We start from the raw sequence: 24,296 nt of genomic DNA on the forward strand, positions 1-24,296 counted from the left end.
AACACCTATCATGATCTACCTTTAGTGTTTCAATCTCTTTTGTAGGAATTCCAAGATATTTTCCCCGATGAGCTACCTTTGGGTCTACCTCCTCTACGAGGCATCGAGCATCGAATCGACCTCATCCCCGGAGCGCCCCTACCAAACAAAGCTCCGTACCGCATCAACCCCGAAGAAACTAAGGAGATCCAATGACAAGTACAACAACTAATCGACAACGGTCATGTACGTGAGAGCCTAAGTCCTTGTGCCGTTCCGGTTATATTTGTCCCTAAGCAAGATGTAAGTTATCGCATGTGTTCCGATTGTAGACCCATCAATGCTATTACCGTTCGTTATAGGCATCCCATTCCTTGCCTAGATGATATGCTTGATGAACTTAGCGGTGCCGCCTTTTTCTCAAAAATTGATCTTAAGAGTGGCTATTATGAAATCCGCATACAAGAGGTGATGAATGGAAACCGCTTTTCAAAACCAAATTTGGGTTGTACGAGTGGTTGGTTATGCCTATGGGGTTATCGGAAGCTCCAGGAACTTTCATGCGTCTTATGCATTTTGTGCTTCGACCTTATATTGGAGTGTTTGTTGTGGTTTACTTTGATGATATTCTTGTGTTTAGCAAATCCATGAAAGAGCATCTAAAGCATGTTAGGGCTGTTTTGCAAACGCTTCGCAAGGAATGGCTTTATGCCAACATGAAAAAGTGCATGTTTCGTGTTGACAAACTTGTTTTCTTGGGTTTTGTCATTTCTTCCAAGGGTGTCCATGTTGACGAATCTAAAATTGAAGCAATTAAAACTTGGTCCCAACCCACCAATTTGCAACAAGTGCGTAGCTTTCTTGGCCTTGCGGGCTTTTATTGTCGCTTCGTGAAAGACTTTAGCACTATTGCCACTCCTTTGCATGCCTTGAGTAAGAAGAATGCTCCTTTTGTTTGGGGATCTTTGAAATCTACCGCTTTTGATGAACGTAAGTCTTTACTTACTCATGCTCCGATTCTTGCTTTGCCCAACTTTGACAAAACTTTTGAGGTTCATTGTGATGCAAGTGGTACCGGAATTGGCGGAGTTTTGATGCAAGAAATACGAGCCATTGCTTATTTTAGTGAAAAACTATCCGGTGCTCAACTTAACTATCCCATCTATGACAAAGAATAGTATGCTTTAATGCGTGCGCTACATGTTTGGGAACATTATCTTAGACCTCATGAGTTTGTCATCCATGCCGATCATGAAACGCTTAAGTACTTAAAAGGTCAAACTAAGTTGAACAAGCGTCATGCCAAATGGAGTGAATTTATCGAATCTTTCCCCTATGTGATCAAGTACATTAAGGGTAAGGAAAATGTAGTTGCGAATGCACTTTAACGCATATGCACGCTTGTCACTAAACTTGAGTTGAATGTTATTGGCTTTGAGCACATAAAAGACTTGTACGCTAATGACCCATCTTTTGCTATTCCTTATGCTAAGTGTTTGACTCATACATCTTGGGAACGATATTACATCAAGGATGCTTATCTCATGAGAGCTAACAAACTTTGCATTCCCGAGTCTTCTCTTCGTTTACTCCTTTTGCAAGAGGCTCATGGAGGCGGACTCATGGGACATTTTGGACGCAACAAGACATTCGCCACGCTCTCCAAGAACTACTTTTGGCCCAAGATGTTCCGCGACGTCTCATGCTTCACCAACCAATGCTCTACATGTCGCAAAGCTAAGTCTAAAGCTCAATCCCATGGTCTTTATATGCCTCTGCCTATTCCTTATCAACCTTGGGAAGACATTAGCATGGATTTTGTACTTGGGTTGCCTAGAACTCAAAATGGAAAGGATTCCGTGTTTGTTGTTGTGGACCGATTTTCTAAGATGGCACATTTCATTCCTTGCAACAAGATAGACGATGCTTCACATGTCGACAATCTCTTTTGTAGGGAAATCTTGCGACTCCATGGAGTATCAAAGACAATCGTCTCCGACCACGATGTCAAGTTCTTGAGTTACTTTTGGAAGACGCTATGCGCCAAGCTCAGAATCAAGCTATTGTTCTCATCCGCATACCATCATCAAATCGACAGCCAAATAGAGGTGATGAACCATACGCTCTCCACTCTACTTTGCGTGTTGATCAAGAAGAACATCAAAGAATGGGAGGCATGTCTACCCATCGCCGAGTACGCCTACAACCGTGCAAGACATTCGACTACCGGCAAGTCCCCCTTCGAGGTCGTCTACGGCTTCAACCCGTTGTCCCCATTGGACATTCTACCTCTTCCTCTACAAGAGCGCACCAACCTCGACGCAAGTGCACGCGCAAGCTACATCAAGAATATGCATAAGGATACAAGGCACACCATCGAGCGCCACGTATAACGACTCGCGACCAAGCTCAACATCAACAAGCAACCCATGATATTCAACATTGGAGATCTTGTGGTGGCTACACCTTCAAAAGGAATGCTTCCCCAACGAACGCAAGTCCAAACTTTTACCACGAGCCGATGGACCCTTCAAGGTGCTTGCACGCTACAACAACAACGCCTACAAGATCGACATCCCATGTGACAAGTACTCCATGAGCGACATCTTCAATGTCAACGATCTCTCCTCGTACCATGGTGATGAGGATTTCGATCCGAGGTCGGATCTTTCCCAAGGGAGGGGAGATGATGCGGAGCATCCTACGGTCATCCCCATGGACAATACTTCCACTACTCAAGCTCCAAGTGGACCCATGACAAGAGCTTGAGCACGTGCTATTCAATCCGAGGTTAACTCTCTCCTTGTTGAACTTCCCTTTGACCCACTTGAGACATGGCTACTACCTTAAACGAAGATGCTTTGTGTGCTTAGGTACCAAGAAAGCAACCAAGGAGAAGTTACAGTGCAAGATGAACATCAAGAGCATGTAGACGATCTGCCCAGCCCGGAAGGACAGGAACAACCGCCCAACTACCGCACGGGCGGAATAACCGGCCAGCTACCGCCCAACAACCGGCCCACCTTCTGTGATCGAGCGAAGCAATGCCGGTGCTGCACCGGTTGTACAGGTTTCTGCCAAAAGATCGGAACAACCGCCCCGACGACTGGAACAACCACTGCCCCTTCGGTGCACACCTCCAGATCCAGCGCCTGGTCTTCCAGCGGAACTACCGCCCCCGCCTGACTGGTACTACCGCCCTGCTCGAGCTCCCAGCGGAACTACCGGCCACATGACCGGTACTACCGGCCTGCCTGCGCGCAGTGAAAGGGTTTTTTGCCCCATGTATCCTCTCCCACTTACCCCTTCGTGGCTTAGCACTATATATACTTGTCTCCTAGCTTTGTATTAGGGGTAGCATTGTGATAGTTCATTTGAGATAGAGCATTGCTCATCCGTACCGGATCTACTCCTCGTGGGGGACCGCACCTCTTCGGAGAAGATCCATCCGGATTCAAGGCCTCCATCCGGAGAAGACAAACAAGACCTCCTCACGGAGAAGAACGGTTACTCTTGTATCGTCCCTTGTTGACTTTGGATCTCGTGTTACTTTTGTGCCTCGATGATCTAGGACTTGTGTGATCAAATTCGTTTCGGTTGAGTGTTTCTCTTGTTTTCCCCTCATGTTTTCCCTCATGTTCTTCCGCGCATTCCTCGTGTTCCCCGTAGGATCCTCTCCAAACGTGAAAGATCGGCCCCATAGGGTTCCGCCCTACATCACCTTCCCCAACAATTATCGACGGTGGCGGTTCAAACACCACAGCCTCCACCGCCATCTTGCTCCCTGGCTGCTAACGCCATGCCCTCGCCACCACTACCATTAGGACCACGTCCGGATCTCGCCGACCATCTACACTCTCGAGCCCAATCCCCCCCCCTCACCAACCATCTGAAAAGAGTTATCAGGAAAACAAACAAGGATCTGCGGGCCGGTTGCTGTCGCCACACCACAAATCGTTGAGGGGAGGTTGGGTTTGGTATATGTCGGATGATAAGGAGAAATGAGAGAAGGTGGGACATGAGTGACGACTGTCGGTAAAGGTAAGGGGAAATTCGTTCGCTCGCTTCCACTGACACATCGAACGACGTGAGGGAGTTGACGTGGACCTAACTTTGCTATTGGATCAGACAGCTAAAACAATGTTCGGTCTGAAAGTTTAGAAAACTAACGTCAGACTTTTATCGATTTGAAAACGAGAGGGTATGATAGCACCCAACAAGTTTCTTTGCCAACCTCAGTTGTCTTATAGTGCGGCTTTCTTGATGAGTCAACGATAATTTCAATGAGATCATCAAAAAATTAAAGAAAACAACTTTTGAAAGTTACCCTTTTTCTTTTCCATTTTAGGTGGTAAATGATACCTAGCAAGCATTATATTGATTCTTATACTTGGACTAAGATCTTTTTTGACACTTAGTACACAATTAGTTCCTTAATTGCTGGTCATCTTTTTTGTGGGGAAATTGTTTGTTATCAACTACAAATATCCACCAAGACTATCTGCAGGTCCACTTCCATTTTCCACCTCCCGCTGCCGAAGTAGTAGGGAGGGGAACCACCGCCTCGCCAGCGCGGCGGTGGAGATCTCGGCAGAGGACCTATCGCGTAGAGAGAGAGGAGAGGTTGAGAGGCGGTGGCTGGTTGCCAACATTTTTCTAGTTGGCCAGAGCAAATATAATGTACTCATACATAATTCATCTGCGTGCGTGCCCTTCACGTATACAACAGTATCCTACTACTCTTTGTCCTTTCGAAAGCCTGCCTCCAAGGCGCCAGACGAGCAGCCACCGCACAAAAGTGGACCTTCTTCCCCAGTCTCCTTCACGAAAGCATGCTAATTATTCGCAAAATAACAAGCATGCTAATTATCGTAGCCCGCTTTACAGGTGCATAGCGCAATACATACACACCGTACCTTCCCTGAAACGCTCCAAGACCCGGAGACCAGGGCCTGGTCACAGATCACGATGTGCAGCCCCCTTCTGACCCATGCTATCTCCCTACTTCTGTAATTTGATCTGTTCGTACCCATACAAACCTTCAATTCTTGTTTGGACGGCCCGGCGTCAAAACGCTGGCTTCGGCGCCCTGTTCAGGCTGCCTCATCGCTTGCAGCAAAATCTGCGATGCAATTGGTACTTTCCCATTCTATGTCAGGCTGTATGCCCCTTTGCTTTTTGCGTACGAACAGTCGAGCAGACGTCCCAACCACAACGCATGATTGACCAGCCTGGTCTATGTTCCTTCATGCTACCCGGCCAATCAAATTGACATGTTTAAGCACAAGGTTCAAATCACACGACAACCACTCTGTCAAATACGGAGTACTCCCTTTTTAGTGAACTAGTGATCTAAACGTTTTTATATTTCTTTACGGTACTAATGTAATTATCGCTTGTGTAACTATGCAAAGTGGAACCAGCCAGGCTTGACTTGGTCCACGCATCTTCTACCTCCGAAGGGCAGCACCATTGGGTGCGCCGATCCCACCCTTCAGGGCATCTCCAGCCGCGCCTCCAGGAAGGCCTCCCCAGGCGTTTTTTTCGCGCCGGCGCCGAAAAAACGGCCCAGTCGTGCCCCCAGGAGCGCGATTTTCGCCGGCTTGGGCCGAAAACAGCGCCGGCGGACCCAGCCCGAACCCGGCGCGCTGGGGGGCGCCCGGGGGCGCCGGGGCGAGCTGTTTTGGCGCGAAAAAGACGCGGGCCAGCCGCGTCAGCAACTCGGCGCCTCGTCTTCCCCCAACGGCCTCGGTTTCCCGCGGGGAATCAATGGCAAGGCTGCCGCCGGTCAGCCTTGCCATTGATTCCTCACGGGCGGCGCTTCACGGGACGGCGCGCCGACGCCTCCCTTCCCGCGCATGCGTACACACGGGCGCGGCCCGGCTATAAAAGCCAGCGGCCTCCACTCGCATGTGCCCAGACCAGTCCCCCCTCGCCGCCGTCCAACCCCTCCCTCTCCCTGCCTCTCCCGAGCGTCGCCCTCCGGCCCCTCCCTCTACCTCTCCCGAGCCCGCCCCGCCGTTGCCATGGCAGAACGTTTCCCCGGAGACGAGGCGGCGGCCAACGGCTTCGGCCGTCGTTCGCTCCGCGAACAGGAGTCCTGGCTCCTGTTCCAGGCGAACATCCCGGCGGCGCCGGACATGCGCGCCGAGCCATCGGGGTGGAGGCTCAGCGCCGGGGAGTACCCATTCCCCCGTTGCCCGACGCCGTGGCGAAGCCGAAGTACTTCGCCGAGGAGGTCGAGATCGTGCGCGCGTCCCTCACCGATGCCCAACTCTCCCTCCCCAGTACGCCGCCGATAACCACGCGGCCTGGGCGGCGTATTTCGAGCGCCGCCAGCAGCAGCGATTGGCGTCCACCAACGCCGCGCTGGTGGTCGGCGGCCGGCAGAACAGCGAGGGGCGCCACCTCTGGTGGGGCGTCCCCGGCCGCACACTCGAGGGCGTGCTCACGTACCTCGAGGGCGGCAACGACCCGCCGTTGGCGTACCCCCCGGTGCAGCACCGACGCGTCGGGCCATGGGCGCCAAGGAGGTTCGGCTCCTTCTCCTCCTCTTCTTCCTCCCGATCCTCCTCGCACTCCTCCGGCACTCCGGTCCTGCTCGGCGTCAAGGCCGAGCCCGCGACGGAGTCGCCGCTCGGCCGGCGCACTCGCAGCGCCGGCATCGTCATCAACGAGGGCGGCCGGCGCGCCTCGTCCTCGTCGGCTCCTCCGCGCTTCGTCAAGCCAAAGACGGAGCCGGGGCTGGCGCCGGTGAAGACGGAGCCGGGGCTTGCGCCGGTGAAGGCGGAGTTCGACGATGACGACGCGGCCCTAGAATGGGCGCGCCAGGACTCCGTTGCAATGGAGAAGGCGCGCCGGGAGAAGGTGAAGGAGCGCCAGCGCGCCGCCCTGCGCCGCTTCGAAGAGCGCCGACGCGGCCGCGATGAAGACGGGGTCGTCGTCCTACGTGACAGCGACGACGACGACGACGACGACGCGCCGCCGCCAGTCCGCCATGGCGACGCCGGGTCCAGCAGGGGCGCCCGCGTCAAGGAGGAGAAGGCCGACGACGACGACGATGGCGGCGACGACTTCAGCGCCTTTCTTTTTTAGATTAGGTTAATGTCATGAAAATGGCGAATTTCACCGAAATTTGTCATGCTTAGACGAAATTTGCCATGTTTGGCCAAAATTTAACTAGTTTTTATCATAACTTCGCCGAACGTCTCATTTTTTTTAATACGCGCCTAGGGACGGCCCTGTGGGCTGACGGCTGGGGCCGACTCGACCCCAAGGCCATTTTTTGCGCCGGCTCACTCCCAGGCGGCGCTTTTTGACGCCCCTGGGGGCCAACGGCTGGAGATGCCCTTACCACGCGCACGACGCGCTCATCATCGCCAGCTTCTGCCCCTGTCGTGGGCTCCATCGCCATTTTCTACTCACATTTACCGAATTATCGCTGAAAACCTCTACGAACTGCGATCTTGTTCAGGGATGGTCAGGTCGACGCCGCCGGCAACATCGTCCTCGTCGTACCAGGGTTCTGGTGCTGCCGCCATTGCTGCCTCCTACTTCCCCCAGCAGGCTCACTACACCTATCCTTACTACTACGGGTAAATTTGCTTTCTTTCGTTTGCCATTAACTGGGCATTTCCTCGCAAACAGAGGTTAATTGGGCATTTTCCTCAGGAAGTGTATTCATCTGCTTTATGTTTTACCTCGGCAGGTATACAGGAGGGTATTCTCACGAAAACATGTATCAAATGCAAATGGTCAGTATCCTTCTCTAAGATTTGATACTTGATGAATCATGAGATTTGCAATCATACACAAATCTAAATGATCATTTTGAGATCTCAGGCTGCACAAATCATTCTTTCCCCATGACAAAGAATCTATTATTCACCATACAAAAATTTATTCAAATTAGTATGGTCTTGAAAATGAATTATTCAAATTAACCAAAGTTTCATTGAAACTAGAAAGCCCATTTCAAAATGCATTTAAAAGCACGAATATAGAAATTAATAAAACAAGAAGATTAAAATAAATCAGAAAAATTTCTGCCAAAATATAAGGATGCAAACATCCAAATCAAGAAAATTACCAGGATATTGTTAAACAACACTAGAACTCACTAATAATTATGATCATTAATGAAGACCCGACATATTCCCTCACTTAGCTATTTCCAAAAGTTTCTTCGGTTTTTCAATAGTTTTATTTTTTTGGCAAACTCTATAGTTAAATATTTTGCTAAAATAAGTTCTTTTTCCATTGTTGCAATGCTATCATCTTGTTTGGACTGCCATGTGTGCAAAATCACTACGACATCATTGACTTTGGTTTAGGCTTGGACAATAAGGACTCTCATGCGTCTAATTACCAAGGTGTGAGGGTGAGATTGATGTCTGGTAGACCTCCATCCAAACACACCCTAAGAGTAGATATACAACCCCGCCAACCGCCGTGCCTGCCCAGGCAATGGCCTTGGCTTTGATGACTGGTTACACTATAATGTTGTATGTGAGAAAAGAAATCATTTTAGACATCTTATAGTGGTGTGCCTAGCCTTCAAAAAGTTTGTAGATCCATCTCTTAGGCAGTTAGGCCTGAACATATCCAATATTTCAAATTAGATACCGTATTGCGAATAAAGGGAAGAAATTTGAATTTCAAAGAAAAGGATTCCTATGAAAAAAAATCTTTGGTACTAGTCGAAACAAAGAAATCAATATCCTGCACTCCTTCAAATTCCTAAGGAACTGAATATTCTGTATGAATTTTGGAGGAAACCAATATGAGGTCCTATCTTATGTTTTCCTCTATTTGTGTCCACATTCCTACGGTTTTAGTGACATCTTAATGTTGGCCTCATGTTTTCTTCTCTTTTGTCTACATTTCTACTCCCTCCGTTTCATAACTCATGTCATGGTTTTAGTTCAGTTTTTGTGTCACATTCTAATGTCAGTTTCGAAGTGGTTTGTGTAGGAATGCAAAACACATGAACTCAAAACGTGGACCTAAGAAAAATGGAGGAATTGAGATGTCATGTACACTAAATTCCTAGAGGAATAAAAACCTTAAGAAGACCTCAAATTTGGTGTTTGGATGTTATAAAGAAACTACAGAAATTATAGACAAAGAGAGGAAACATTTTTTTAATTTCGAAAAGAGGGAATAAGGTCAGACCTCATGTTTTCCTTCCTCCATAATCCAAGTGAAATGAGTGGATTATATAGAAATTCCAAAGGAACGTAGGATATTGGTACCAGAAAATTATTTTCTGTAGAAACTATATGCTCCAAAATACCTATGTTTTTCTTCCCTTGTTCTAAACGGGACTTTATGACCAGATGTCAAAAAAAAAAAAAACACGCTCACCGTTTTTACCTTATGCTTAGAAAATTGCATGCATGTCGCAGAGCTACTATGGTGCGCATGGTGGAACGAGCGTGCAGCAGCAACAGCAGCAGCAGTCACAAGTGCAAACATACTACACAGCCGCTGGGCCGGAAGGAACTCAGCAAGGGTTTTCACCGTACTATCTCCAGCAGATGCAAGCAGCCAGCAACCAAGGTCAGAATTCTTCTGCCGCAATCCTGCAGTACTCGCAGATGATGCAGTACGCGGCACACATGCAGCAGGCGGCGCACGCCGCCGGGCTCCACGGCGCCGACGCTCCAGAGAGCGCCAGCGACGCAGGTTAGGACTGCCACAACATATCTGTGTGTTGATTTCCAAGAACTCCTGAAAACCAAGTTCATCTGCTCATTGCTGCAGCTACAGGGGCGGGTGGAGCTGCAGCGGCCGTCGGATCCGACACGTCGTCTGACACTGATAGGAGAGCTGCGGCTTGATGTAGCCTTGCACCCCGAGCCGCTGTCCATGACTAACAAAAGTGAAGAAAAGAATTGTACTCCTATCCGTTAACACATTCTTGAAATTTTATGCCCGACAAACTGCACTCTACAAATTCATGAGGATGTGCTGCCTATATTATATCTCGATTCAGTTATCAGCTTCTTCCGGGTTCTGAAAGAACACATCATATCACACCACAACACAACAGGGAACTAATATTTCTCGATGCAGTAATTAATCGAAGTGTGTGCAGCTGATCAAGCAGCCGAACACTTATTCATTGATTTGCCAAGTACATTTACATAAAGCTCTACGTATTCTGCGAACGAGCGCGCAGAGAGGATCGGAGAAGAACGGCACACTACGCCTACAAAGAGCACTCACTCGCCGACGGTCATATTGGGACAGCTGAAATCTTAAAGCCTCAGACACAGGGTACAGTCTCGCACATACGTACTCATCACTGGACCTTCACGTCGATGACCTTGCGCTCGGTCTCCCTCTTGGGCACGGACACGAGCAGCACGCCGTTCTTGAGCTCGGCGCGCACCTGACTCTTGTCGCACTCGTCCGGCAGAGCCAGGCGCATGTCGTAGGAGCTCACGCTGCGCTCCTTCCACCACCCGTCGCCGCCTTCCGCTGCTTCGCCCTGGCCTTCGCCGGCCTCCTTCTTGTGCTCGCCGCGGATGACGAGCGCGTCGCCCTCCACCATCACCTTCACCTCCTCCCGCGACAGCCCGGGCATGTCGAACCGCATCTTCACCTCCTTGTCGTCCTCCATGATGTCCCACGGCATCCGCGGCATCTCGCTCGCCGCCGCCAGCGAGCGCCGCGTCGTGGGGAACCCCACGGCGTCGTCGAACAGCCGGTCCATCGTGTCAAGCATCTGCCGCATCGTCCTCATCGGCGACATCGGGTCCACTAGCCCTGTATACGTTAGCGTAAACGACGTACGTCAGGCTCTGCTTCTCTCACACTGGAACAAATTTCTCTCTTTGAAAGGCACTGCGGAACAGAGGACTTACCGAACGGGGAGATGTCAAATCCAGCGCGACGAGGGCGGCGCTGGACTGCGTTGCCCTGCTGGTTTCCGGCGTTCTGGGCCTGGCTGACTTGGACGTCGACGGAGTTGTCCCTGTTCTCCTGCGCCGCGGAGGCCACGGAGAGCGGGCGGGTTCTCCCGCCGGTCGAGAGCGGCGCTGGCCTCGCGGCCCTCCAGGCACGGATGGGCAGGCGCGCGGCCGGGGAGAGGCGGCTGACGAGAGCGAAGGGGGCGTTCGCGTCAGCCATTGCACCAGATAGGGAGCTTTAAAAGTCGCTCGAGAATTGAAACGAGAGAGTGTCGATGAGATCGTTGAAACTCGGAAGCCGATGTTCTACGGACTGCAGCTAAGTGGTTCTTATCTTGCTCGCTTGTTCGGTGGGAGATGGCGAGTTTGCCGCGCCCATTTATAGAGCGGAGGTGATTTCATGCCATGATCGTGGAACGACGGGGAAAGATGTTGAAGCTTCGGGACAACGCACACCGCTCGGCGTACCTGGTTGGAGAGGCTCGGGTGTTCTTCAGGTCTGTGGGGTTCTCTCGATAATTCTCGAACACTTTCTCGGCACTTCGCGGTCAGGAGGCCCAACATGAAAATATATTTCAGATCGCGAAGCCGAGGCCCATCTCGTGATGTGACCTTTTCCCTGTTTCTTCTGTTCTTCTTTTATAGTATAGTAGCAAAAATGTCCATGCGGTGCAACGTGAGAAAACTAATAATATCACACACATCTGAAAGTATGACTCAAAGACTCCACCTCGCATGCCGTGCAAGTCCAAGTCCTCTATTTCAACACGGCATTCATCTATCGCCGCTTTTCTTAATTTTCGCCCTCACTGACGGTGTCCCCAGTGTCCACCTGATCATAATGTATGTAGACATGATCAATGCAGAGGCGATTAGCCTGACCATCACATGACACACCTGTCATTGAATCGCACCAACCCAAGGGATTAAACTGCGCCAATGCAAGGGAATGCTTTAACTAATCTCTTGAGCTGGGGTTGAGGGCTAGCCGCCCTCTGTGCCCCTCGGGCACATGCTCCATACAATGTCTCCTGCATAACCCTCATGCTTCGTTATGGAGCAAATGTCTGTGGTCCTGTACGAAGGTTGTCCAGATCGAGGAACTGGGTTACGGTCCAAGTACTAATGTAAAAAACGATTAGTCGCTCTGTGATAGGGTTCTTTAGGAGGTCACTTCAGAAGATAATGTGCGGCTAACGACAATGTTGGACACTTACCTACTACCACATGAAGCGCTAACTCGGTAGCATGCCAGCCGGTTGCCGCCAAGGCAACTCGCCTATAACTCTAAGCAACTAATATCAATTGACGATTCTAAGGGATGCCCCCATTCCCATAACATGTGTCGCTTCGCTGCATGCGCCCACTGCCACGGCAAGATTTATCATTTGCTAGTTGTGTGAAAATCGTGTTTGCCTGTCCTGATTGGCTCTACCAAATCGGCAGTTGCCTAATTCTATCTTCTGGCTCTGCCACAAATTTTCAATATTTCAGTCACTGTTAATTATTACATTTGGTAATGTAAAAAGAACATCAAGTAACAAGCGACAAACAACATCAAGTAATAATGATCAGTGTTCATTGAAAAAAAATCAGTTAGCCATCCAACAGAACTCAGTGCAATCTTTTTTTATAGTGTTTGTGCGAACCAATTGATTTTTATTTGACATCAACCGCACAGCGACCCGTCTCGCTGGAACATGACGGTGCTCTAGACTCGCACACGCGTCAACTGGCTGCTGGACCCACCGCCACCCACCGGCGAGAGGTAGCAACAGCAAGCCCTGCTTATCCTCCTTTGCTCTCTCCATCGACCTCATATCACCACCCAACTCTCCTCTTCCTGTCTATCCCGCTGTCACGCCCAATATGCAACCCTATCCTAAAGGAACTAAGGTCCCATCAAGGATAGAAGCGCATATTGGAGACGCTTTTGCAAGGTGGATATCATTACATCGTACCATTACATAATAGTTAGGGATACATACAAGAGGCATATGATGCCACACGAATACAACGTCATCATACATAAGAGCGACATCCGACTGTTGAGGAACGTAGTAATTTTAAAAAAAATTCCTACGCACACACAAGATCATGGTGATGCATAGCAACGAGAGAGGAGAGTGTGTCCACGTACCCTCGTAGACCGAAAGCGGAAGCGTTAGCAAAACGCGGTTGATGTAGTCGTACGTCTTCACGATCCGACCGATCAAGTATCAAACGCACGGCACCTCCGAGTTCAGCACACGTTCAACTCGATGACGTCCCTCGAACTTCGATCCAGCCGAGCTTTGAGGGAGAGTTCCGTCAGCACAACGGCGTGGTGACGATGATGATGTTCTACCGACGCAGGGCTTCACCTAAGCACCACTACGGTATTATCGAGGTGGAATGTGGTGGCGGTGGGCACCGCACACGGCTAAGAGATCTATGATCAATTGTTGTGTCTAGAGGTGCCCCCTGCCCCTGTATATAAAGGAGGGAGGGAGAGGCCGGCCCTAGAGGGAGGGCGCCAAGTGTGAGGAGTCCTACTAGGACTCCCAAGTCCTAGTAGGATTCCCCTCTCCTTTCCGGAGTAGGAGAGAAGGAAAGAGGGGGAGAGGGAGAAGGAAAAGGGGGATGCACCCCTTGTACAATTCGAACCTGAGGGGGGGGGCTCCTTCCTTTTGGCCTCTCTCCTCTATTCCCGTATGGCCCAATAAGGCTGAGGGAGTTCCGGATTAGGGGGTGTCCGGATAGCCGAACTATCATCATCGACCAGACTCCAAGATTATGAAGATACAAGATTGAAGACTTCGTCCCGTGTTCGGATGGGACTTTCCTTGGCGTGGAAGGCAAGCTTGGCGATACGGATATGTAGATCTCCTACCATTGTAACCGACTCTGTGTAACCCTAGCCCTCTCCGGTGTCTATATAAACCGGATGGCTTTAGTCCATAGGACGAACAACAATCATACCATAGGCTAGCTTCTAGGGTTTAGCCTCCTTGATCTCGTGGTAGATCCACTCTTGTAACACACATCATCAATATTAATCAAGCAGGACGTAGGGTTTTACCTCCATCAAGAGGGCCCGAACCTGGGTAAAACATCGTGTCCCTTGCCTCCTGTTACCATCCGCCTAGACGCACAGTTCGGGACCCCCTACCCAAGATCCGCCGGTTTTGACACTGACATTGGTGCTTTCATTGAGAGTTCCTCTGTGTCGTCACCGATAGGCTCGATGGCTTCTTCAATCATCGTCAATGACGCAGTCCAGGGTGAGACCTTCCTCCCCGGACAGATCCTCGTATTCGGCGGCTTCGCACTGCGGGCCAATTCGCTTGGCCAACTGGAGCAGATCGAAAGCTACGCCCCTGGCCGTCAGGTCAGATTCGGAAGTTTGAACTTCACGGCTGACATCCGCGGGGACTTGATCCTCGATGGATTCGAGCCACAGCCGAGCGTGCCGCACTGTCACGGCGAGCATGATTTAGCTCTGCAGCCGGACAGTACCCTGGAGGCCGCACTCGAACCCGCTCCGATCTTCAATTCGAAGCCGGCTGCGCAGGTCGAGGACGGATGGCTAGACACCGCCTCGGGGGCTGCAACCTCTACGGCGATAAAGCCGAACACTGACCTTGTCCCTCATGAAGCTCGTGACTCCAAGGTGCCGGACTCCTTGCCGGACTCCGAACCTCCCGCGCCCCCTCCGATCGGATCTGATTGGGCGCCGATCATGGAGTTCACCGCAGCGGACATCTTTCAACACTCACCTTTCGGCAACATCTTGAGTTCGCTAAAGTATCTCTCGTTATCAGGAGAGCCCTGGCCAGACTGCGGTCAGGACGGTTATGATGCGGACGACGAAGAAATTCAAAGCCCACCCACCACCCACTTGGTAGCCACTGTCGACGATCTAACCGACATGCTAGACTACGACTCCGAAGACATCGACGGTATGGACGACGATGCTGGAGATGACCAAGAACCAGCGCCCACTGGGCACTGGAAAGCCACCTCATCATATGACATATACATGGTGGATATCCCAAAGGATGGGAATGGCGAAGGAACAGCGGAGGATGACCCCTCCAAGAAACAGCCCAAGCGTCGGCGTCAGCGGCGCCGCTCTAAATCCCGCCACAGCAAGAATGAAGATTCCGGCACCGGAGATAATAATACACCGGACAGTGCCGAAGACAACCCACTCTAGCAAGATCCAGCGCAGGAGGACGGAGATGCCAGCCCTCATGAGAGAGCGGCAGAAGAAGAGGTAGAGGATTATATGCCTCCCTCCGGAGACGAGGCAAGCATCGACGACGATGAATTTGTCGTGCCTAAGGATCCCGTCGAACAAGAGCGTTCTAAATGCAGGCTTATGGCCACGGCGAACAGCCTCAAAAAAAAGCAGCAACAGCTTAGAGCTGATCAAGATCTGCTAGCCAACAGATGGACTGAAGTCCTCGCGGCCGAAGAGCATGAGCTCGAACGCCCCTCCAAAAGCTACCTTACACGCAAGCTGCTCCCCCGATTAGAGGAGGAGGTGTATGAACCCGCATCACCAGGAGACAATAAGGCTGACTGACCACCCCGTGGTCGCGACAGAGAGGCCCCTAGGCCCTTCACTAGAACCGTACCCCGACATCGCTCGAAGAGCACAAAGCCACAGGGGAACGTTCCGGACTTGCGAGATATATTGGAGGATAAGGCAAGACAATCAAGATCGATCTATGGATCGCGTGGGCACCCCATGATACGTGACGACAACCGTCGCGCCGGACACAGTAAGTCCGGCCGGGCCGAACAAAACAGACAAAGCTCTTTTGAGCTTCGTCGTGATATCGCCCAGTACAGAGGCGCCGCACACCCACTATGCTTCACAGATGAAGTAATGGATCATCAAATCCCCGAAGGGTTTAAATCCGTGAATATTGAATCTTACGATGGCACAACAGACCCCGCGGTTTGGATCGAAGACTATCTCCTTCACATCCACATGGCCCGCGGTGACGATCTTCACGCCATCAAATATCTCCCCCTCAAGCTTAAAGGACCAGCCCGGCATTGGCTTAACAGCTTGCCAGCAGAGTCACTTAGGAGTTGGGAAGACCTGGAAGCCGCATTCCTCGATAACTTCCAAGGTACGTATGTGCGACCACCAGACGCTGATGACCTAAGCCACATAATTCAGCAGCCAGACGAATCGTCCAGACAATTCTGGACACGATTCTTAACCAAGAAAAACCAAATCGTCGACTGTCCGGATGCGGAGGCCCTCGCGGCCTTCAAGCATAATATCCACGACGAGTGGCTTGCCCGGCACCTGGGACAGGAAAAGCCGAAATCCATGGCAGCCCTCCCATCACTCATGACCCTCTTCTGCGCGGGTGAGGACAGCTGGCTAGCACGCAGCAACAACCTCAGCAAAAATTCTGGCAGTCCGGATATCAAGGACCGTAATGGCAGGTCGCGTCATAACAAAAACAAATGCCGCATTAACAGCGACAGTAGTGAGGATACGGCAGTCAATGCCGGATTCAGAGGCTCTAAACCCGGTCAGCGGAAAAAGCCATTCAAAAGAACTACTCCGGGTCCGTCTGATTTGGACCGAATACTCGACCGCTTGTGCCAGATACACGGCACCCCCGAAAAGCCAGCTAACCACACCAACAGGGACTATTGGGTATTCAAGCAGGCAGGCAAGTTAATTGCCGAAAACAATGACAAGGGGCTGCACAGCGATGACGAGGAAGAGACCCGACCGCCGAACAATAGAGGACAGAAGGGTTTGCCCCCACAGGTGCGGACGGTGAACATGATGTACGCAACGCACATACCCAAAAGGGAGCGGAAGCATGCACTCAGGGATGTATACGCGATGGAGCCAGTTGCCCCGAAGTTCAATCCATGGTCCTCCTGCCCGATCACTTTTGACCGAAGGGACCACCCCACCAACAGCCGCCACGGTGGATTCGCCGCATTGGTCTTAGACCCAATCGTCGATGGATTTCACCTCACCAGAGTCCTGATGGACGGCGGCAGCAGCCTGAACCTGCTTTATCAGGATACAGTGCGCAAAATGGGCATAGACCCCTCAAGGATTAAACCTACCAAGACGACCTTTAAAGGCGGCATACCAGGTGTAGAAGCCAATTGTACAGGCTCAGTTACACTAGAAGTGGTCTTTGGATCCCCGGATAACTTCCGAAGCGAGGAGTTAATCTTCGACATAGTTCCGTTCCGCAGCGGCTATCATGCCCTGCTCGGACGTATCGCGTTTGCAAAGTTCAACGCGGTGCCGCACTACGCATACCTCAAGCTCAAGATGCCAGGCCCTCGAGGAGTCATCACGGTCAACGGAAACACTGAACGTTCTCTCCGCACGGAGGAACATACAGCGGCTCTCGTGGCAGAAGTACAATGCAGCCTCTTAAGGCAATTCTCGAGTCCGGCCGTTAAACGGCCGGACACAGCTAAGCGCGCTCGGGGTAACCTACAACAAGACCACCTGGCACGTTCCGAGCACACATAGCAGTGCGGCCCCAATCCCAGCCCCTGTAAAATGTCAAGACAGGTCCTTCGCGTACACCATTACGCTCTGAAGATACCATGGGCATGGGGAGAGGGTGTCGGGGAAACTGATCCACCAACACCTATGGGGACCGGGCCCCTTTCGATTCGGAGGGGGGCGGAGGCCGCGCAAAGAGCGGATCGAGGCAGTACACGCGAGCAGTTTTACCCAGCTTCGGGCCGCACGGATGCGTAAAACCCTACTGCTACTTGTTTGTGTGTATTGAATTCTTACTCAGGAGCGATGGACGCTGCCAGACCGAGCGTGAGAGTGTTCCTGATGTTTCGAATGAGCCCGAACCTCTTCTACGTTGCGCTTGGGCCTCCTTTTATACTTTCAAGGGGTCACCGACAGGTGGCAACGTAGACTAGAAGGGTAAAAAGGAAAAGGATGTGGTAGGTGCAGCTACCGCTACTGTGGACACAGTGCACCCTACCTAACTCTGATGGCAGGGGACAAGGTCATTGAATGCCCGTCTGAGTTGCCTAAACAGTGCAAAAAGTGACCGTTAGGAGCACCACCGTTTGCCACGATGGCCTTCTCTTCATCTCCGCTTGCCACCGCGTACCCCTGGCTGCACAAGCTCCCGCCACGCGCCCCTGAGGAAGCCTCATGGCGACACGCGGGTGGGTGCGCTGGAGCGTGGGTACAGAGTGGCAGCGGGCCCCCGGCGAGTACCTTGTCGGGGTCGTTGTCTTGTCGGGTCCAGAAGCTTGTCGCTCACCGGACCTTGCCGGGGCGTGCGGTGCATCGCGGCAAGTTTCTTGAAGTGTGGTGGTTGGCCTTCCCGGCAAGCTCCTCTTGCCGGGGCCTTGTCTCTTCCCGGCAAGATCCTCTTGCCGGGGCCTTGTCTCTTCATCTTGAATGCTTTGTTCTTGAATGGCTCCAAAGGAACCCACGGAGGACTCTGGTGGTCGTCCGGCAAGCCTTGTCGCGCGGCGCTGCAACTGCTCGTGCACAAGTTCGGGATACTAGGGTACCCCTACTCTAGTACACCGACAGAGGGGCGCGACCACGATAGGCCCAGACTGCGGCTCAACCACACCAGGGGCTCTCAAGTGTGTCATTCTTTTTTTTCTTTTTCCTTTTTATTTTTACCCACAGGACTCCGTTCGTCAGAGGCCCTGTCCGGCAGTAGACCTGCCGAACTCACGATGCAACAGCCAGGGAAGAAGAAAGGCTACAATGAATATCCAGGTCGTCTCCATTGCGAGCATTAAATCTGTTTTATGCACCATTCCGCAGCCTGCCCCTGGAGGGGGACATGTTTAACAGTCCCATCCCTTGCTTATCACACCATTTGTATCGTTCTGCACTTACAGCAGTCTTTCTTGAATAAGTAATGCAACACCTTTTTGCTTCCAATTGCATTTCTCTTTTATACATATGTTCATTTGTGACATGTCGCATCCGTACGTTTTGGTACGGCTAAATACACCAGGGGCTTATGTTTCCCGCATCATGGTGTGATAAGTCCGAACACTTTCACAAGTGCGGCACCCCAAACTTATAGCATTATATGCATCGGCTCCGAATCATGTCTTGGGTCAATAGTTGGGTTTGCCCGGCTCCCATGTTTTGGTACCTTACGTTCCGTTGTATCGGCTAAGGTAGCACCGGGAGAACCACTGCGATTGCGCCCCGGTTGAGCTGGGCGAGCGCCTCAGTGGAGAAAGCTAAAACTGACCGTCATGATGAGGCGAGAGCTGGTCGCTGTCGAAGAGGTTTTTTGCGAGTCCTTAAAGACTTATGCCGCTTAGAGTGAGGAGCCGACTTTGTCTGGCCCAGGCGTGGATAGCGCCCCAAATTCGGCCTTCCGAAGACTAGGGGCTTCGCCGAAATTTAAAATTATAGAATTCTATGGCTAAGTGAGAGTGTTCAAGCATTATAAGTCCGGTTGCCTTGTTCGTTGTGTTGACGCCTCCGTAGATGGACCCAAATATGGGAACAAGAGTGCTCAAATTTATCCCGAACACCCCAACACTCGTGGCATGGGGGCTGAAGCCGACGACTTGCCATCTCTCAGATTTGATAAACAGCCGCACAGAAGGTAATACTTTAAATTAAAAAGCGTTGCTTAGCGCAAATGAACTAAGTTTTCAGCGCACAGGATAACAAAATGCGAGTCTACTCAAATATTACATCTTTGGAGCACTCACCCGCAATAGTGTGGGCGCCCTTCAACATACTCTTATAATACATCTCGGGCGTGCGATGCTCCTTGCCCTGCGGTGGCGGGTCCATCACGAGCTTCTAGGCATCCATCTTGCCCCAGTGCACCTTTGCGCGGGCAAGGGCCCGACGGGCACCTTCAATACAGGCGGAGTGCTTGATGACTTCAACCCACGGGCACGCATCCACCAGCCGCCGCACCAGGCCGAAGTAGCTCCCAGGCATGGCCTCCTTAGGCCACAGCCGAACTATGAGGCCCTTCATGGCCTGTTCGGCCGCCTTGTGGAGCTCGACCAGCTGCTTCAGCTGGTCGCTAAGGGGCACCGGATGTCCGGCCTCAGCATACTGAGACCAGAAGACCTTCTCCGTCGAGCTCCCCTCCTCGGCCCGGTAGAACGCGGCAGCATCGGACACGCTGTGAGGAAGATCTGTGAACGCTCCTGGAGAGCTCCGAATTCGGGTAAGCAACAGGTAATTAACACTCACATGCTTACTTTGCATGAAAAATGCCTTACCCGCTGCTATTTTCTTCAATGCCTCGATTTCCTGGAGGGCCTTGTAGGCTTCGGCCTTCACGGCTTTGGCACTCTCAAGAGTCGTTGCAAGCTCAGACTCTCGAGTCTTCGAGTCACGCTCCAGGCTCTCATGTTTTTTCACGAGATCCTGGAGCTCTTGCTGTACCTCCGCCACCCGCGCCTCTTGCTTCTCTCGCTCGGTGCGCTCCGCGGCCGCAATGCGTTCGGCCGCAGCCACCGCCTCTTTCAGGGTCGCCACCTCGTTAGTGGCCCCTGCAATACCCACGTTATCCTTGTCATTCTTTTTGCAACCAAAATCCTTTTCTGTAAGGTACAATTTTAATAAGGTGTTACTCACCTTCCTTGTCCTCGAGCTGCTTCTTGGCACGGCCGAGCTCGTTCTCGGACCGCTCGAGGCTTTCCTTCAAAGTATTGACCTCTACAGTCAGTGCGGCAGATGTCAGCAGCGCAGCCTGCAATCCCATATTGACATATTTTTTATGACTCCTGCGTATATCTTATTAAGATCCTCCGTCCGGCTTTTCTTTCCGAACACCGAACCGAACATCAGGGGCTACTGTCTATGCGGTACTATTTTACATATATCAAAATTCTTACCTCAAAGCCTGTTAGAAGGCTGCTGCAGGCTTCGGTCAGCCCGCTCTTGGCGAGCTGCACCTTCTGAATCACCGCACTCATAACAGTGCGGTGTTCCTCTTTGATGGAGGCGCCATTAAGCGCCTCCAGCAAGCTATCCGGCGCCTCCGGTTGGACGGAGGCTGCCGGCGTCACGGTCTTGCCCTTCTTACGAAGGGGCCGCCCGCCGGACTCCGGAGTCACTATGGGATCCGGAGCCGAGTCCGGTGCAAAGTCCGGGAGGTTGTCCTGCGACACCTCCGGGGCCTCCTCCTCCTGGCGGGTCCCTCCCCGGGATCCCACCTCGGCATCGTCCGTGTCACGGGGGGTGGAGGCGGTCGGAAGAGAATCCATATCCGACGCACCTAAGGACCCGCTCGACGAAGCGGGAAGATCGTCCTTGGGCGGACTGTAGGGTTGTATGCGGCATTAGAAAGACATTGTGCGGCAAAAAAGAAAAACCATGAAGTTATTCGGGAGTCCGGATACTCACGATCTCGCCAAGGGCTTGGCCCTTGGAGGCCAGTCCTCGTCGTCATCGCTGGCGTTGGCAGAGCAGTCCGGGGGAAGAGTTTTTACCTTCTTGGACCCTTCGGCCTCCCTCGTTGGGGAGGCCTTCCTTTCCTTCTCTCCCCCCGCTGGGGGAGAGGCTTTCTTCTTCTCCTCCTCACCTTGGTGAGAGGAGTCGGCCTCAGAGTCGTCATCCGATAGCACCGGAAAACGGGAACTCTTCCGAGTCCCCGTGGCCTTCTTCTTGGCCTTCTTCTCCGGCACCACGTGGGGTGCCGGAGCCAGCAGCCTCGTTAGGCGGGCGTCCGCTGGGTCCTCTGGCAATGGGGCCGGACAGATAGTCCGCTCGGCCTTCGCCAGCCAGTCTTGTCAAAGGAAAGGGAGTTTAGATCCCGCATAGAGTCAAACTATGGAAAACAAGCGTCTCGTAAAGGAGAAAATCGTACCTCGTCAGCCGGACGCTGCGAGCTGAATCCGCGATCTTTGGTAGCGGATGCGGGAGCCTCGGTGCCCTTAAACAGCACCTTCCAGACATCTTCGTACGTAGTGTCGAAGAGCCCGCTCAAAGTCTGGTGCTGCGCCGGATCGAACTCCCACATATTGAAGCCCCGTCGTTGGCACGGGAGGATCCGGCGGATGAGCATGACCTAGACCACGTTGACAAGCTTGAGCTTCTTGTCCACCAGCTTTTGGATGCAGGCTTGGAGTCCGGTCATCTCCCCCGAATCACCCCAAGTCCGGCCGCTCTCTTTCCAGGAGGTGAGCCGTGTGGGGATGCCAGATCTGAATTCGGGGGCCACTGCCCATTCTGGGTCACGCGGCTCGGTGATGTAGAACCATCCCGTTGCCACCCCTTGATGGTTTCCACAAAAGTGCCCTCAAGCCAAGTAACGTTGGACATCCTGCCCACCATGGCGCCTCCGCACTCCGCGTGGCTGTCCTTCACAACCTTCGGCTTGACACTGAAGGTCTTGAGCCACAAGCCGAAGTGGGGCTGGATGCAGAGGAAGGCCTCACACACGACGATAAACGTGAGATGTTGAGGATGAAATTCGGGGCCAGATCATGGAAATCCAGGCCGTAGTAGAACATGAGCCCCCGGACAAAGGGATGGAGTGGGAAGCCCAGTCCCCGGAGGAAATGGGGAAGAAATACTACCCTCTCATGGGGCCCGGGGTGGGGATGAGCTCTCCCTCGTCGGGGAGCCGGTGCGCGATGTCGCTGGACAAATATCCGGCGTTGCGCAGCTTCTGAATCTGCCCCTCCGTGACGGAGGAGGCCATCCACTTGCCTCCCGCTTCGGACATAGTTGGAGAAGGTTGAGGTGAGAAGTGCGGACTTGGGCGCTGGAGCTCGAGTTCGCGGAGATGGATAAGCCAAGGAGGAAGAAGGCGCAGGTAAAAGGGTTGGATCTTTATCCCCTTATATGGGCGGACAAAAACATGTGTCCCCACCGGCCTGGTAAAACTTGCTTATCTCCCAAGCGCCGCAATCAATGGCGCGGTTGGGTTACCCACGCCCGTATTGATGGGAATCCCGGAATAAGGGGAACACGATCTCTGCTTCGACAAGACGTGCCAAGGAAACCGCTTCGCTAAACGCGCTGAGGTGGTACAATAAAAACAATTCGAGTAAAAGCTTGGTAGTGGTGTGACGTCACGCCACAAAACACGTCAGCAGATTGAACTGGTGTAATATTATTCTCTCTACAGTGGTACGTGGAATTTATTTTTGCAGAGCCGGACACTATCCTGGTGTTCACAATCTTCTATAAATTATTCGGAGGAAGAACCCGCCTTGCAATGCCGAAGACAACATGCGCGCCGGACTCGTCGTCATTGAAGCCTGGTTCAGGGGCTACTGAGGGAGGTCCGGACTAGGGGGTGTCCGGATAGCCGAACTATCATCATCGGCCGGACTCCAAGACTATGAAGATACAAGATTGAAGACTTCGTCCCGTGTCCGGATGGGACTTTCCTTGGCGTGGAAGGCAAGCTTGGCGATACGGATATGTAGATCTCCTACCATTGTAACCAACTCTATGTAACCCTAGCCCTCTCCGGTGTCTATATAAACCGGATGGCTTTAGTCCATAGGACGAACAACAATCATACCATAGGCTAGCTTCTAGGGTTTAGCCTCCTTGATCTCGTGGTAGATCCACTCTTGTAACACACATCATCAATATTAATCAAGCAGGACGTAGGGTTTTACCTCCATCAAGAGGGCCCGAACCTGGGTAAACATCGTGTCCCTTGCCTCCTGTTACCATCCGCCTAGACGCACAGTTTAGGACCCCCTACCCGAGATCCGCCGGTTTTGACACCGACAAAGGCCCATATACTCCTCGGCGAATTCCCGTAACTCTCCGGTACTCCAAAAAATACCCGAATCACTCGGAACCTTTCCGAAGTCCGAATATAGTCGTCCAATATATCGATCTTTATGTCTCGACCATTTAGAGACTCCTCGTCATGTCCCCGATCTCATCCGGGACTCCGAACTACCTTCGGTACATCAAAACACATAAACTCATAATATAACCGTCATCGAACTTTAAGCGTGCGGACCCTACGGGTTCGAGAACTATGTAGACATTACCAAGACACGTCTCCAGTCAATAACCAATAGCGGAACCTGGATGCTCATATTGACTCCCACATATTCTACGAAGATCTTTATCGGTCAAACCGCATAACAACATACATTGTTCCCTTTGTCATCAGTATGTTACTTGCCCAAGATTCGATCGTCGGTATCTCAATACATAGTTCAATCTCATTACTGGTAAGTCTCTTTACTCGTTCCATAATACATCATCCTGCAACTAACTCATTAGTTACAATGCTTGCAAGGCTTATAGTGATGTGCATTACCGAGTGGGCCCAGAGATACCTCTCCGACAATGGGAGTGACAAATCCTAATCTCGAAATACGCCAACCCAACAAGTACCTTCGGAGACACCTGTAGAGCACCTTTATGATCACCCAGTTACGTTGTGACGTTTGGTA

General features: G+C 51.9%; 2 protein-coding genes across 2 annotated transcripts; one reads left to right on the forward strand and one right to left on the reverse strand.

The window, feature by feature from the left end:
* Positions 1-3,023: 3,023 nt before the first annotated feature.
* Positions 3,024-9,965, forward strand: LOC119292747. The gene is made up of 5 exons (XM_037571468.1): positions 3,024-3,168; positions 7,454-7,574; positions 7,688-7,733; positions 9,387-9,666; positions 9,745-9,965. Exons 1-5 carry the CDS (start codon positions 3,024-3,026, stop codon positions 9,819-9,821), a joined length of 669 nt encoding a protein of 222 aa, XP_037427365.1. The 3' UTR covers positions 9,822-9,965.
* A 94-nt stretch (positions 9,966-10,059) lies between these two features.
* On the reverse strand, positions 10,060-11,343 carry LOC119291006 (small heat shock protein, chloroplastic-like). The gene is made up of 2 exons (XM_037569690.1): positions 10,851-11,343; positions 10,060-10,752 (listed from the first exon to the last, which is right to left on the reverse strand). Exons 1-2 carry the CDS (start codon positions 11,113-11,115, stop codon positions 10,286-10,288), a joined length of 732 nt encoding a protein of 243 aa, XP_037425587.1. The 5' UTR covers positions 11,116-11,343; the 3' UTR covers positions 10,060-10,285.
* Positions 11,344-24,296: the final 12,953 nt, after the last annotated feature.

Source organism: Triticum dicoccoides, chromosome 4B (assembly GCF_002162155.2).
Source record: "Triticum dicoccoides isolate Atlit2015 ecotype Zavitan chromosome 4B, WEW_v2.0, whole genome shotgun sequence".
Lineage (NCBI taxonomy): Eukaryota > Viridiplantae > Streptophyta > Magnoliopsida > Poales > Poaceae > Triticum > Triticum dicoccoides.